At 43.7% G+C, this 15,096-nt stretch overlaps 1 protein-coding gene across 4 annotated transcripts in view; it reads right to left on the bottom strand.

Moving 5' to 3' along the window:
• Positions 1 to 5,115: 5,115 nt before the first annotated feature.
• ZNF521 (zinc finger protein 521) overlaps positions 5,116 to 15,096 on the bottom strand; it is a 273,940-nt gene continuing 263,959 nt past the window's right edge. For all 4 annotated transcript variants that reach the window (XM_032859736.1, XM_032859733.1, XM_032859734.1 and 1 more), the window contains one exon: positions 5,116 to 5,939. In XM_032859736.1, coding sequence (XP_032715627.1) covers positions 5,910 to 5,939 — 30 coding nt within the window. In that variant the 3' untranslated portion in view covers positions 5,116 to 5,909. The remainder of the gene's footprint in view (positions 5,940 to 15,096) is intronic.

Raw genomic sequence — 15,096 nt, 5'->3', positions numbered from 1 at the left:
TAAATTCAAATAGCCACTTATTTAAATAGCTAATGGCTACTGTATCAGACAGTGCATGACCATTCGAGAACCAAAGATTTTGTCTCTGGAAGAAGGGAACTAAAATCTTCCTGTGGCTCAGGAAAGCAGGGCAAGAAGGGAGACAAACCAGGGATGTTTCATAGGCAGGGGAGTAAAAAAAAAAAAAAAAAAAAAAGACTTTGCTTCTGCCAGGCGAGTTTGACCTTCATTGGTCATACCTGGGTGAAAGCCCTGTTATCAGCTCATTAGATGAGGGGAGACTGCCTGAGTTTTGAGGCAGGTGAAATTCACATCCCCATGTCGATGTCAACATCTTAACAGTAATCTACACGGACCCGGTGAAGAATGGGTCGATCTCCTATGGAACTACCAATACTCACCCTTAGTCTGGCTGCATGTCTTGATCAAGATGCTCCTCGTTCATGTGAGACAGAGACAGAGAAGAATCCAGTAGGTTCCTTGGGCAGAGGGCCATTTTTTGATAGGTTTTCCTGGTGTCTGAGTGACAACGAAGCCCATCTCTGATTATGAGTGCCCTTTCTGCTTCCACATCACATGGTCGCTTTGGATCTGGATCTTTTAAAGCCCGAAGGAGGGGATTCCCCTCAGAATGATGTCACTCAGACTTAGCAGAAGTTTTCTGGAAGACTTTCCCATCAAGAGATTGGGGTGTATATCCTGCCCTGTATTCTGCAGGTGAACAAAGAGAGAACCCCAAATCGGCATCCGTCGTTGCCCTGAGACCACACAGCCTTGATGGCTACACCGGTGTGCTCACCCCTAGATCGCGGTATGCGCTGTTTGGGCTGCCTTTCCTAGCTTCCACAGCTGGGAATTCAAGATGCTATACTCAGGCAGAAGTCCATGAAGGAATTAATTGATATGAGCCAGAAGTTGATTGCCATTTAAGTACTCAGCCTCCAGCATTGCCAAGTTTCCCTCTTTGCGGAAAGAACCGAGCTTGCCTGCAAACTGGCTCATTCAGGATGTGAGCATAAGATGGAATTCAACCTTTAATATGCTGCAACACCTGTTTGGAAATAAAGGGGCTCTGTGCTTCTCCCCCCAAGGAGTTGACAGCTGACTTCATTACCGAGGAATCTGGCGGAGATGGTCGTGGCTACTCCTCAGCCCCCGGAGGTGCTCACCCAGGAATGCGGTGCCAGCCAGACCTGAGCATTGGGTTCCTGCCAGAAACCCATGCTGGGTCCTTTTGCCCTAAATCATCCCTCTTCCTTGCACTCCAGAAGTTTTTAGTCCGTCTGCAAAAGCTCCCTGCGCACAAGGGAGCTGGTGAGAGGCCCCGGCCTGTTGAAGCTAAGTGCAGAAGCGTTTGCAGGTGTTCTCTAGTGGGATCCGGATTTCCAAACTTCCTTTCTCAAGGGTTCTGCAACGCCGCACCCCCAAAGGCAGAGCTGCCATGCGCTACAGAGGGGGACTTGAGGGTTCACTGCAGTCCTTGTCCGGGTTCTGGACCAGACCCAGCATGGCTCCAACGAGCCTAATAAGCCCGTGGGGGATCCTGAAAGGCAGTCTCTGATGCCACTTCCTTCCACTTGGGCACACTTATCAGCTTTCCATGTAGAATGTCAGCCCATTTGCATGATTCCAAAAGCATAATTTAGCAACATACAATAGAGCATTATCCGACTTGCAACAGAGAATATCGACGCTCTACCGTTTGTTATCCTTCATCGTTCAAAAAAAAAAAAAAATCTGTTTGCCATCTCAAAGTCCAAGAACAGGAGTGGGCGTACAGGAGAGCACAACCATTTGGTACATTGTTGCCCAACCCGAACCAGCATCACCATGGGGGCCGCAGAGCAACTTTGAAAGTGCATGTGATATTAACTGAAAACAAAGCACAACTCAAACTTTTAGATACAAATATTTTAAATAGTCTGGAATGAAGATAATTGGGGGAAAAAATGGAATAATCAATGCCAAAGGTCAAAATCAGCCATGCAAGAGTGGGAACTGGCCTGAAAAGTGGGTCTCGTTTGGCCCACATGGCGGGGGCGGGGTGCGGACAGCGGAGTTTGAATACAACATGGAGTAGGTTGCCAACATTTAGAAACTGGCTCCTGGCATGTCCCCACCCGGATTGCTGGCTCCTCCTGAGACACCGGACAATCCGGCCTCACGGGCTGCTTTCCCTCCAGGCAACCGTTGGGGCAGATGGTGGGGCCTTTGCTCCCCGGGTTGCCAGGGTGTCCGCTAGGCTGGATCTCGGTCTCACTGAGTTTGCCGTCCCGGACCCAGTGTAAGGGGTGGTGAGGTTCTGAGAGGTTTCCCTCTTTTTCCCAAACTCACGATTGGTTATCACGTTACTTTTGGGTGAAAGTCATCATTCCATGCCCAGTTGTAAAAGGTGCTGTTGAGGGAAGGGAGTCGGAGACCCACCCCACCCCTCTCCCCCTTAGAGGTTATTTTCAAACTTCCCATCTGCTGGAGAACCTTAGCCTGGCTGGAATCGCCTGGGGCACTTCAGATGCCCGGCTTGTGTTTTAGACCAGTGAGGTCAGGCTCTCTGGGAGTGGGATTCAGGAGCAGAGTTTTTTAAAGTCCTCTAGGTGATTCCAATGTAAAATGTCCCTGGGAAATCAGAGAAAACTTCCCATTAGATCAGTTTTTCAACCTCGGCACTATGGATTGACATTCGGGAGCGGATAACTCTTTGTTCTGGGTACCTGTGCTGTGGGCTATGGCATGTTGAGTGTCTCTGGCCCCTACCCTCACATGCAGTAGCATTCCTAGCGATGAGAAACACTCCGTTAGATCACAAAATCATGGTCAGGAAGAGTGGCAATTGTATTGGCCTCCCGCCTGTACATCAGGGCTTTCAGAAATTTCTTTTGGAATTAAGTATTAGGAAAAAAAAAACTCTTAAAAAACTGGCATATTCCTTCCTTTCTGTTCATTTTTTTCTCCCTTTGCTACTAGGAAGCTCAAAGTCAGTGCTGAAACACATTCTAGTTTGCTGCACAAAACCAGGTATGTCCTGAGTGTATTTTCTCCTCTCGGCATCACACTGACTTTCCTAATAACATTTTATTAATCTTCAAGTTGCATTCTTAGGGAATGAAGTAGGAAATAAATACAGGCAAGGTAACAAGCAAAGGAGGGACTGGCAGTTCCACGCACAGCTTAGTCGCTCTGAGCTGACAAACCGTCGGCTAAGGAAGGAGCCGCTGCATTTGAATGACCCAGTGATTCCCACAGGATCCAGCCAGCAGAGCTCCTAAGGGGTCAGCTCCTTCCACCTCCAGCTTGGCCTGGGAAGAGGCTGATCTGGGGGTGTCAAAGGAGCCCAGTGGCCAGCTGAGGGACGGCCTCTAGGAGAATAAGTACCAGCTTCTGCGACTTCCCGAGAACCCACGTCCTGTTTACTAGAAATCTGGAAAGGCTCTAAGAGTCGAGGCTGTGAAAGGCAATGGGGCATCCATCCCTGGGATAACACCATCACCTGCTTTCTGTCAATGACGAACACCTCACTTTTAGTGAAATATAACCCACTCGTTAATACCAGCAGTTTTAAAGCCTTTTAAAAAATCATTATTAAGCGTGGCTATTCCATTTTAAATGCAATATCCTTGCAGAGACCAGAGATCTTAATTTTTTTTAAATATAGCTGAGTATTTTAATTATGAATGTACTTGCATATTCTCAGCATACTTCATTATTTATGTAGCTGGTGAAAAAGCTTTTTAATTAAATAGCATGCTGGCAATCCGTTGTGAAATGTATAGATGTAGGTTTTCCTTGCATTAAAGAACTAAATACACACACGAAACACGGGCCAGCACGTGTACTTTAATCACCATGAGGTATTTGTTTCTGAAGGATCTTAACATTTGACCAATTTCTTCATTGGTAACAAAATAAATAGTGTAATTTTCCAGTACTCTGCATGGCTATTCACGTTTAATGCACTCAATTAATTTGGAGATGGAGTAGAGCGATGGTTCTCAAAGTGGGGTCCCCACACCTGCAGTAGCGGCATCACCCGGGAACTTCTTAGAATTGCAAAATTTGGAGCCCCAGCCCAGGCCCACTGAATCAGTGATTCTGGGCATCAGGGGGATACCCTCTCTTATCACGAGCCCTCCAGGTGACCCCGATGCAGGCCAAGGTTGGAGAACCACAGGGGAGCGTTCTGCCTTGTGGTGCTGGCCGTCTGGGTTTCACACCCGGGGCCCTTGCTTCCATTCCACCCCCCCCCCATCCTAGAAGTGCCCGTTGAGGATTCTCGCTCCTTTAAGGTTTAAAGGGCCTGAGGTCCTCCGAGTTTCGAAGAGCTTAAAAAGAGTCAGCGCAAGTGAACTGTTTGAAGCCCGACGTGGTTGGAAGTTGCCCGTCAGTATCTGGTGCATACTCACCAATTTTGAGGAAACAGGGATCCTAGGACTCAACTCATGCTTTGCCATTCTCTCCTTTCCCGCAACAAAAAGGCTCTGACCTTAGAGCTCCGGCTCATGCTTCATTGTGTCGCAGGCTGTGGTGCCAGCCGTCTTCCAGGGACACCCCATGCCCTTGTCAAGGCCGATGACCAGGCTGCATTGCCTCGCCTGGCAGGGGGAGCCAAGACCAGGAGGCAGAGTGATTTGGAGAAGGCCACAAAGGGAGTCAGCACTGGAGTTAGCTAGCACCAACAGCCGCTCCCGGCTCCCTGCTCTGTGCTTTGTCTTCTCAATGAACAAAGCTGCTTCTTAAGTACACATAAGCCAAACTGCCTTTCAAATTGCAGCCATCTACTTGGAGTTCAGATTTGCACAGCATGACATGAATTGGGCTGCAAATTATGCAGAAAACAGCCATCACATCCATCTGTGATGTCAGAATCCACCAGTACAATGTGACCTGGTAGTATCTGGGAGAGGAGACTATATCGGGTCTTATTCTTTCCCTATGCAGTATGATGAATATCCTCACGGCTGCATTTGGCCCGGAGTGAAAAGGTTAAATATGATTGAGGTTATGCCTGTGATATGCACAAGAACAGATTTCACTTCCAAGGGTGCAGGCGATTAGGTTTTTTTTTTTTTTTTTTTTTTTTTTTAATGGTAGAGTAACTAGAAAAAGAAAACACACAAATACACTCATACCTAATGGTAAACTGAATTTATTTCCTCTTGGAAAACAATTCCAGTAATCTCCAGGTTCAGACCGCAGAGTAAACATTAATAACAGTAACATACAGGTTAGTTCAACTGATTCAAGAATTTGGCTGTGTGAAATCATTAAGGAAAACCTTGAACACTCAAAGCTTCAAATGTATCCAGGAAAAAAAAAAAAATCTTTGACAGTCTACATAACAACTATTGCATATATAGTGATGCTACCTGTCACATTGCAAGGCTTACAAATATATATACGGGCCTTATCCAGTTGTGGGGTTCTGCTCGGCGAGAACATCTCTTCGTGGTGTGCGAGAATCTTCAGCAATAAAAAATAGTCTTGGATTTAACCGTTGATGTACCAAAAGAGAAATTCTAGGCTTAAGTGGAAATAAAAGGAAGTCCAAACAGAGTCTTATTTGAAACGGCTGTTTTAATCTGTCTTCCTCGAAAATACTTTCTCTTAAGCCATTTTGCTCACATTTTTTTTTTTTAAGCTTGCCTGAATAGGGCCCAAGTCCACTCGTCTTTATAAGACCATCTTAGTATCAGACGACATAATACATGTGCAACACTTTATATACAAGGAGTCTATCTGGTGCTCAAAAGTTCAAACACATGAACATCCAACAGTTTTGATAATACAAGTTTTATGGTACAATACAATGTTTCTGAATATTATACATTAACAATGAACGTTTCGTGCAAAGAGTAAAACATGTTCCCTTTTTGTGCCACAAAAGTCATTCTCCTTGAGAGACCGTATTTGCACTAACTGCTGTGTTGGGTCATCGTATGGTTCTGTAATAAAAAAGAAAGGGGGAAAAAAAAACCTTAAGTGATCTTATTGTCATCAGACAGAGGATCTATACATGCTGGTTCACTGATAAAAATATGACTGTGTTTCTGCACCCCACCCCCAAGGGGGTGTTCGTGGGGACCCCCAGTGAGTACGAGGGGGGAGAGGTAGGGCCAGGGGTCTATGGGAGGTGAGATGACTGGCCTGTACCTTTCCTTTTTTCTCGGCCTCTGCCAGCCTTCCCTGAACCCCTCCCACCTTCCACTGTCTCTTCTTATCAAAGTAAGACCCATTTTTCAAAGACCACAGTAGCACGATTTTAACAGTTTTCTTTATCTCTGTTATTTCCCTTACAAAAGCTTTTGGTCTCACCACTCTTAGATGGGAACATCTTGACTGCAGAGGCTCTATCTGTTGCTGAATATGGCCTTTACAGGCCAATAACCCACAGAGGGGGCAAGATGCTTCTCCCGCTCCTTTTCTGGGGTGGGCTTGAGGCTGTCACTCCAAGGCTCAAGAACACATCAGTGCGGCTGCAAAGACCCCCAAGCCCAGCAAGCCGCCTTTGTGGTACTTGGGTTGTCTTCTTTCCAGCCACATAGCACATTCCCTCTCTGAGTGGACACCCCACTTCTCAACGGTGAGAGGACAACTGTATACACAGACCTGCAGCCTACAATGAGGGATGGCCCCAGACCCAGGGCATTCTGCTGATGGCCTGATTTGCCCCTTCCCTCCTCTGCATTTCCCCTGAGCCAGGATCTTCCACCTGTCAGCTTATACACGTCCCCTGCCCTATCCTTTCTGCTCAGAACCTGGAGGTTTAGCTCAGAATACAACCACTTCCATGTTCATCCCATTGAAAACCGAGTTCTCCCTCCTCTGATTTCCTCCTGATTTATACTAAGAGTACACATCTTAGGTCTTCTGGTTATTTGCAGGCCTGGCTCTTTCCTTATGTCAGAAATTCTGGTGTCCATTCATTTATTCATTGCTTCACAAACATCTGTTGAACACATGTATCACCACCTGGCATGGCCCTCAGCAATGCCCTCATCGTAGAGACCCGGCCAAATGAGTAACTGACTAGCTAGGCAAGGGCTATTGAAGGGCCTCCCAAATGTGCACAGTCTGAAGAAGAAAGTCACATGGCCACAAAATGACAAGGCAATATGGCAGGATCAGATCTCAAATGAACGTAGAAATGCCATGACTACTCCTAACCCTGCCTAGACTTTGGAGAAGGTGTTGCAGTGGAGGTAATACATGACGTCTGAGTTGAGGCTGGAAACATGAGAACGTATTGGGCACTCCAAGCCAACACATTCACACGAGCAAAGGCAATGAAGCAAGAATACACAAGGTATGTTCTTGGACCTGCAACTCTTTTAGGTTGGATGGAGTCTCCTAGGGTGTCCTGAACCAAGAGTACGGATGAGAAAGGAAGACAGAGGGTAGTTCAGGGTCAAGTTATGAAGAACCTTTTGTACCTTTTTTACCTTGCTAAGGAGTTCAGACTTTGTCATGGAGCTGAACGGCAGCCATGGACGTTTTTTAAGCGGCGTTTTTAAGCCTTAAAATGTTATCTTTATCGCCCACAACTAGCAAACTGCCTGGTCTGTGCACACCTGCTGAATAACCAGATGCCTGCCCAGTCAGGGCTGAGAGCGCCAGTGAGGGAGATGGGAGATCTGTGACAAGGACCCAGGCTTTCCATTCTCTATTTCAAACTTAGCCCATTTTTGAAGCCTGACAACAAATAATGACGAGGAACATTATGTCACTCTCTCTTACTGAAAACAAACCTATTTTTATTAATTCAGTGATTCAGCTCGATCTTTTTTCCTTCTTAGGAGCCCTAGCCTAACAGTGCATATGGAACAGTTTTTATGCCAATCCTTTTTCTTTGTAATGATTTCTAAATACTTCTGAAAATTATTTTTCACCAACAGGTAGACAGAAAGGGTAATCAAAATACTGATGAGACTACTTCCTTAAAAATAAACCCAATGGTGATAGGAGTGTTTATGAACAATACAAATCTCATTTGCTCAAAATATCATATCTAAGCTTTCTTATACCCTTTGTTTTCTCCAAGAGTCAAGTCTGATCAGGTTTTTCATTGGTGACAAAAGTTGCCTAAATGATAGGACACTGATGGGTGGTGGGAGAGTCTCTTTTCTTTTTTTTTTTTTAACCATAATCAAAGGTTAAAAAAATCAATTTCATAACATTAGTTTTAAATGTATAAGTGCTTACAATAGACATTCTGCATTCAATAGGATTCTAGAGGTTAATAAAGGAAGATATATTGCAGTGTCTCCAATTTTTTTTGTGTGTATCTCTACTGAGATACCGCAAAACAAGAACCTAACGCAAATCGGCTGTAATAGTTGGCAACAGTTGTGTCTCAGACATTTTCATCCTAAACCAGAGCCATACAAGCCTCTTCAGAGGTGCAGGGAAATGAACGAATATATATGAGTCACTTATTGCAATGGACCAAAGTTGTTACTATAAAGGAATTATGTTTTGCATATTAAGAGAGAAGAAGATAAATCATTAGAGAGAAGGACAAGATTATGGCTTGTGAAATTCAAGCTTACACAAAAATAAAGAGGCTCGATATAAATGAGGTCTAAATGGGAAATCTGGTGTGAAACATGGTAAAGGCAGGAAGTTCTCCTGGTGTGGAGATGCCTGCACACCACTGAGATCAATTATTGCCATTTTTTCCACCCACCCCACTTTTTTTTTTTTTTTTTTTTTTTTTGCTCCAGCTCAAATGAGGGCTGAGTAAGTCCAGGTGACCCCAGCCCATCTTGGTGTCCACCACTGGTAGTGACTGTCAAGATGGGAAAAGGGCATCCTGCTGGGTGGTCTCAGGTAATGGGCATATTTGCCTTGAAAACAAAAGAAAACCAGTCCTCAAAGGCTTTCCTCACCACATTTGGGGATCCCTGGGCTATATCTGTTCCCCTCCCCCAGGTTTTATTATGAGTCACTGAAAAGAGAAACGGCCCAATTTCATTTTCTGAAGGAAGAAGGAATGGGTGTCTGAACTGCACAGGTTGGGTTGGCTTTCGGGGGTTGGAGAGAGCAGACTGAGAGAGTTTCTAGACTTCACAGAGGATCCTCTGATAAGAGAAACCGGAAGTTGCGTCATGGGAGCCCTCTGTGTATTTTTTTTTTTTTTTAAACTCCTAGACACGATTTCTTTAGAAAGGGAGAAAAAGGAGCAAGTGGGAAAGATGAAGGGTAGAGAAGAGACGCACTAAGCACAAAACGAGGGTAGGCCACGAGCATGGTTCCCGCTTGTTGGGCTCTTTCCCTGGCAGGAGCCGGTCCCGGGTCACCGCAGGACAGATGCGGACGCCCGGCGAGGGGAAGAGGCCGCCGGGCCCGCAGCGAGCAGCCTTCTCCGCCTGAGCGTTCCTGCGCTTCACGTCCAGGGGAAACCCCGACACCAGAACAAAGCAGTGGGTCATCTCACCACTTTCACAAGGCGATTCACAGTCCCCAAAGCACTTGAATGCAGTGACAGCTTCTGAGGACAAAGATCTGTTCCAGGGAAGGGAAAGTGTTTTACATAATCGGGGAGAACATCAGCGCGAGTCCACGGGGGCGTGTGAGGGGGTGACGACAGAAAAGGAAGTGGGAAGAGAAGAAAACTTCTGAAATCCCACAGAGAGCCATATTCTACTCTGCAAAAAGCCATCTCTTGGAGACCCCATGTCTAAGTAACTGAAAATTGCAAACCATTAATCCCAGTTATGAGCAGTTGTTTTACACGAGGGGGGCCTATGCTAAAAAAAAAAAAAAGAGAGAGAAAAAAGAACGAAACACAAAAAAACCCCCAATCCACAACACACCTTAAAGCTTAAAAGAAGATCCATCTAGGTAGGATACCTTAATAGCCAGGTTTCAAAAAAAAAGGAAGAACAAAACAACAACAAAAAAAACCACCTCACAACATTCTCCTTACTGAAAAAGGCTCCATTTGGGAGGAGTGTGTTCTCCCCCCCCCAATAAATGTGAAATTAAACTTAGAAAGCTAAAAAACAGACAAGGACTTTCAAAATTCCCTTCTAGCACTATGTATTTCTTTTAAAATACGACATGCCTTTCATTTTACAAGACTGGAATTCTCATTTTGGGCTTGGCACTCTAACAAATGATTAATTCAGCCTCCTTCTTTCTGAGAGCTGACCACATTTACTGGTCAAACGGTTTAATCCTATTTAAAATGCAATCCAAGCAAAATATTTTTGAACAAAAATAAAACCCCGCAATCTCCCGAAACTGCTCACCTTGGCCAAGTTATCCCATTTTTCCTGTGATCTTGATGTGAATTGGAATATTTGCACCAATAACAATGATGGAGTGAACCTTTGGAGGAAAGCCAGGGGGAATCTACCTTCCCAGGGAGGAAAAATGAAGTCCCCGCCCCCAAAAGTTGTGCCCACAGATCGCCCTCGTTTGTCCAATATTTTGGCGGAGACCACGTCTCGCCTGTGCTTTGTAACTCTCTGTTGGCACCGGCAAAATGTTAAGTAGTAATGGTAATAAAAATAAAAACTGCGTTTGAATGGAAGTTTTGTGCGATCTGTTGATTCAAAGATGTTCATCATTTTTACCATGACTTGTCTATTTATAGCCCTTTGTCTCGAACAAATTCTGACAAGCTTTTAAAACTAAGAAAAAGAGCCAGCATGCTATTTTAAAAAGGAATGAAAAGAAAAAAAAAAAAATAACAAGCTTTCCACTAATTCACCACGCCATTAGAATCCCGAATTTAAACTGCAGTTGTATTCAATTTAAATGAGATGTTTTCCAACCAGATGAAATAGTAGGGCAATTGTGGCTCTGTAACAATGCAAGGCGGGAAGAAATATAAAGATTAAATGTGGCTGTTTCTTTCAACAGATGGTGACAGCGCCTGGTAGCATGTTGTTTTTTCTTTAGTTGAAGAAAGCAAACATCCGTAATCAATCATCACTGATTAACTAATTATATTACCCTTCCTTTTATCACGAGGGTTGGACCTTTATCTGTAAACACTATGGATAATCTGTAGGCTTGGATTTTTCCAGAGGCATATGCCAGTACACACACCGGCCGTTACAAGCTGCACGCAGAATCCTGCTATTACCGTCCACCTTTAAGCCCTTACCGCTTTATTTTTTATTATTTATTTTTTTTTAAACAAAAGCAATTGGTTTCCAACAGGCTGGATAATAAGTCTTTTGACCTGCATTCTTCTTTGACCCATTAAGGTCACCCCTGTGCTCGGGCATCTAGCTGACTTAGGAAATGCCTCCAAGTCCTACATTTCATCTCCTGCCTACTCAAAATAAAGCTTTCTTTAAATGTGTCTGTACAGGTCCCTGAAGGCCAAAGAGGCATCCCTGTAGTGGGCAATGGAGGGACAGAAGCTTCTGCCTTTATTAATGAATGCAGACCATTATGAGTCTGGCTGGCTCCTTCCCTGTTCCCAGAAGCATATACTGTACGTGACTTAAAATGCTAGAATATTGACACAAAGCGAGCCGGGCACCCCTAAGGAAAATTACTCCTTGGATATAATGTAGGCTCGTAACAGCTATTAGAGTACAAAATAAAACCCTCCGGGATCAAACTGACATATACCGCATTCCACCTAGTCCTCAAACATTAGAAGAATTTCTTTGTGAAGGCATTCTCAAGGACAGCATTAAACTGACTTTTGTAGCAATCTGCAACAGCTTTTTGGCTCAGAGCTTTTAGTACTAAATCTCTGGTTTGAATCAATACAAGTACTATATCTTCTACATTAATCAATACATTTGGTTCAATACATGTTCTATTAAATTATACTTTCTAATCAAGATTTTTACATTTCCACCCTCTCTCTTTTTCACCCCCAACTTCTTTTGCTAGTGAGACAGTTTTAAAAGAAGTGTACATAGCTAATGATGACAGGATATGGGGTTATTTCCTCCACACTCTAGAGAAAAACTATGGCGAGGGGCGGCTTTTAAGCCCCTTAATAAGGTTAACGGGATGCGAATGTAATAAATGAACATTTGCAAAGTCCCCACAACTACAAAAGTACTCTGAGTCTTAAATTAATTAAACGTGAATTGCTATAGCTCTCGAAGCACCATCAGTAATGTTCTAAAAATGACACCGAAGACCCAAATCGTCCAAAAATACCAATCAGATACCATTTTGCCACTCAAAGTTTCCCTGTCCACAATCCATATACTTCTTGGCTGGAGAACTTCGGGGGAATTGTGTTTTTGTGGACCTTATCTGGTCCACAGATATCTGTTCCAGCAGGAACACGTATGTGGGTATGTGCATTTTTGTAAGACCTATTTTAATGAATATTCTTTAAAAGACAGAAATGTTATAGTTCCCAAAGTGCTTTGGGACGCTAAAAAACATATTCATGGCCATTTTCATAGCCAGAGAAGTTGTCTCATAATTTTTACTTTGGTAGAATTTACTAAAATGGGGTTCTACTCTTTTGTTTTGACATAATCAGTGGCATTTCAGAAACTGTCATAATTTGCTTTTGCCTCTCCCTCTAATGCCATGAATGTTGCATTTATCATGTTTGCACTGACAGAACTTCCCTTTTTATTTTTTTCGTATGGTAATACTATCGCCATGAACTTACAGAGACTCTGATGCATTTTCTTCTGACATTTAACACTTCACATGGCCTTGGACTGACATCTCAAAGCATTTTCCGGACAACACCAAGATGAATTAAAGCAAAAGGTGGAACTATCATCAAAAGTGACCAGAAAAATACAAGATACTAATGATAGGAAAGGACCATTAGGTTATTTCATTTGTCCCCTTGCTGGAACAGAGTTGTTTTATAAAGTTTATACTCTAGGCTAATTTTCAATGGTTCTGGCAATGAAATTTCCATCACATTTCCCATAGGAAACAATTTCACATCTCAGTAAACTTCAGGGAGGAACATTTCTATTATTGTTGTTGTTCTTTGGACATTCACGCAAAATAGGCCTAGCAAAGGATGGTCTGAGATAACCTTGAAACACGTGGGCATTGGCATGCTCATGACTTTATGTTCAGAAGTCTTGAACATATATTTGCAGCATTAAGTTCTATCTCATCCAAAGTAACCCAAAAGACAATCCAGTAAGCCATTTCTTAGTCATTATACACACTGTGTCACTTGGTTGCTTCGTTCTAGAGAGAAGCCTACAAATTAAATAGATTCTAGAAGGCCAGTGGGACTTGCCTTTCAATAGCCAACCCTGACACTATTGACATATTGGGCTGGACAATTCTTTGCCGGGGGTGGAGGTATCCCCTGCCCTGTTGGGTATTCAGCAGCATCTCTGGCCTCTATCAAAAATGGGCCAGCTGTGGCAACCATTAATGTCTCTAGACATTGCCACATATTCCCTAGTGGGGGAAAAAAATATCTCCCCCAACGGAGGGCCACTGCTTTACAGTGTTTTGAAAACCCATCGAGCCTGCTGTGCCATTCTTGTGTATGCTTAGTCTTTAGTCCAAGAGGTATCTTCTCCACCAAATTTAAAAAGCAAGCAAACAAAATGGATAGCAAAAGGGACACATATACTGCATTGAACTGTATCATAAGGCATCTAAAAATATAGTCAATGGGTGAATCTTAAAAAAAAAAAAAAAAAGGCGGGGGGGGGTCACCTGGGTGGCTCAGTCGTTAAGCATCTACGTTCGGCTCAGGTCATGATCCCAGCATCCTGGGATGCAGCCCCGCATCAGGCTCCCTGCTCAGCAGGAAGCCAGCTTCTCCCTCTCCCGCTCCCTCTGCTGGTGTTCCCGCTCGCTGTATCTCTCTGTGTCAAATAAATAAATAAGTAAATAAAGTCTTTAAAAAATAAAAATAAAATATAGTCAATGGATAAGAATGGGTGATTGCAGAGAAATCGGGGAAAGGATATATAATGTCCTTTTAGATATATAATAAACGGTATTGCATGTATGAGCAATTGAATGTCTCCAGAAAACGTCTACTCTTTCACAACTGACCATCCATGTACCATCAGTGAATAAAGGCAGTACATTTTCACGGCAATTAATCAACGTCCTGCTTTAGGAATATTTGCAACCTAACAAGGGATAAATATTGAACTCTGGAAATTAATTTTTAAGGTGTGGATAGTTGAACTATCTACTTTAAACAAACTGCACAGACATCATCCTTAATTTGCTGGTTTAGATTTAATAGCAGGAGTCGATTATACCTGTAAGTAATGAATGCATCAGAGAACCAAAGACATGTTTTCAGAGCTGGGAGGGTCCTAGCAGCATCTGTTCCATTATCTCATTTTATAGATGAGGAAATTAAGACCCAGAGAGTGTAAGCCAACTTTCAAGGTCTTATATCTCCTCCAGTGGCTCCGCTGGCTTTGGGCATGAAGCAATTGCTGAGTGACAGTGGTTGATTTGTTCTAATCCCTGGGTCGGACCAGCAGCAAAGATGGCGGATACTCACCAACATGGGTGGACAGGGTGTTATGGGCCATAAAGAAAGGACACCTCGGACCTCTTATGAGAGAGGACCTCTTATGAGAGAGGAGTCACACTTGCCTGGTACTAGAGTGAGGAGGAGGAGGTTAGAAGGGAATGAGGGGCTCCAGAGGGAGAGTAAGCATGAATCAGGCTGAGAATCCACGGGCGTAGACTGTCTGGGACAGGAAGTCATCTGTGCGGCTGGAGACCATTCAGGCCGGGCAGGGAGTGGGGTCCCACTTGAAGAAGACCCTATTTTCATTACAGGTATTCTTTCTCACAATGGCAAACCAAGCTGGCAGAGCCTATGGTGGTTACCAATGTTGCAAGAATACCCACCTAATTCACTTAGTCTTGGTCTAATACGTCTTCAGAAGCCTAAGCAAAGACTGATTTTTAAAATAATGCCATGTCCAAATTGCTAATGTAGAACAATTTCTAGAATTTTGACAATTAAACATCAAAGACAAATAAAACAAGCCACTCTGGTCCACCAGTTTCAAAGGGACTCTACTGCTGATGGGTCAAATGTGGGAAATATTAGCATGGTCATAATTCCATTTTTTGAGAGCTTTAAAAATGATAGTAAAATTTCAGTTGCTAGCTGACCCTTGTCTGTTCCGTATACCAGCAAGGCTT

This window comes from Lontra canadensis, unplaced genomic scaffold (assembly GCF_010015895.1).
Source record: "Lontra canadensis isolate GAN:19392208 unplaced genomic scaffold, GSC_riverotter_1.0 scaffold17, whole genome shotgun sequence".
Taxonomy (NCBI): domain Eukaryota; kingdom Metazoa; phylum Chordata; class Mammalia; order Carnivora; family Mustelidae; genus Lontra; species Lontra canadensis.
Note: the sequence above shows the minus strand (reverse complement) of the source record. Positions and strands in the feature narration are given on the sequence as shown.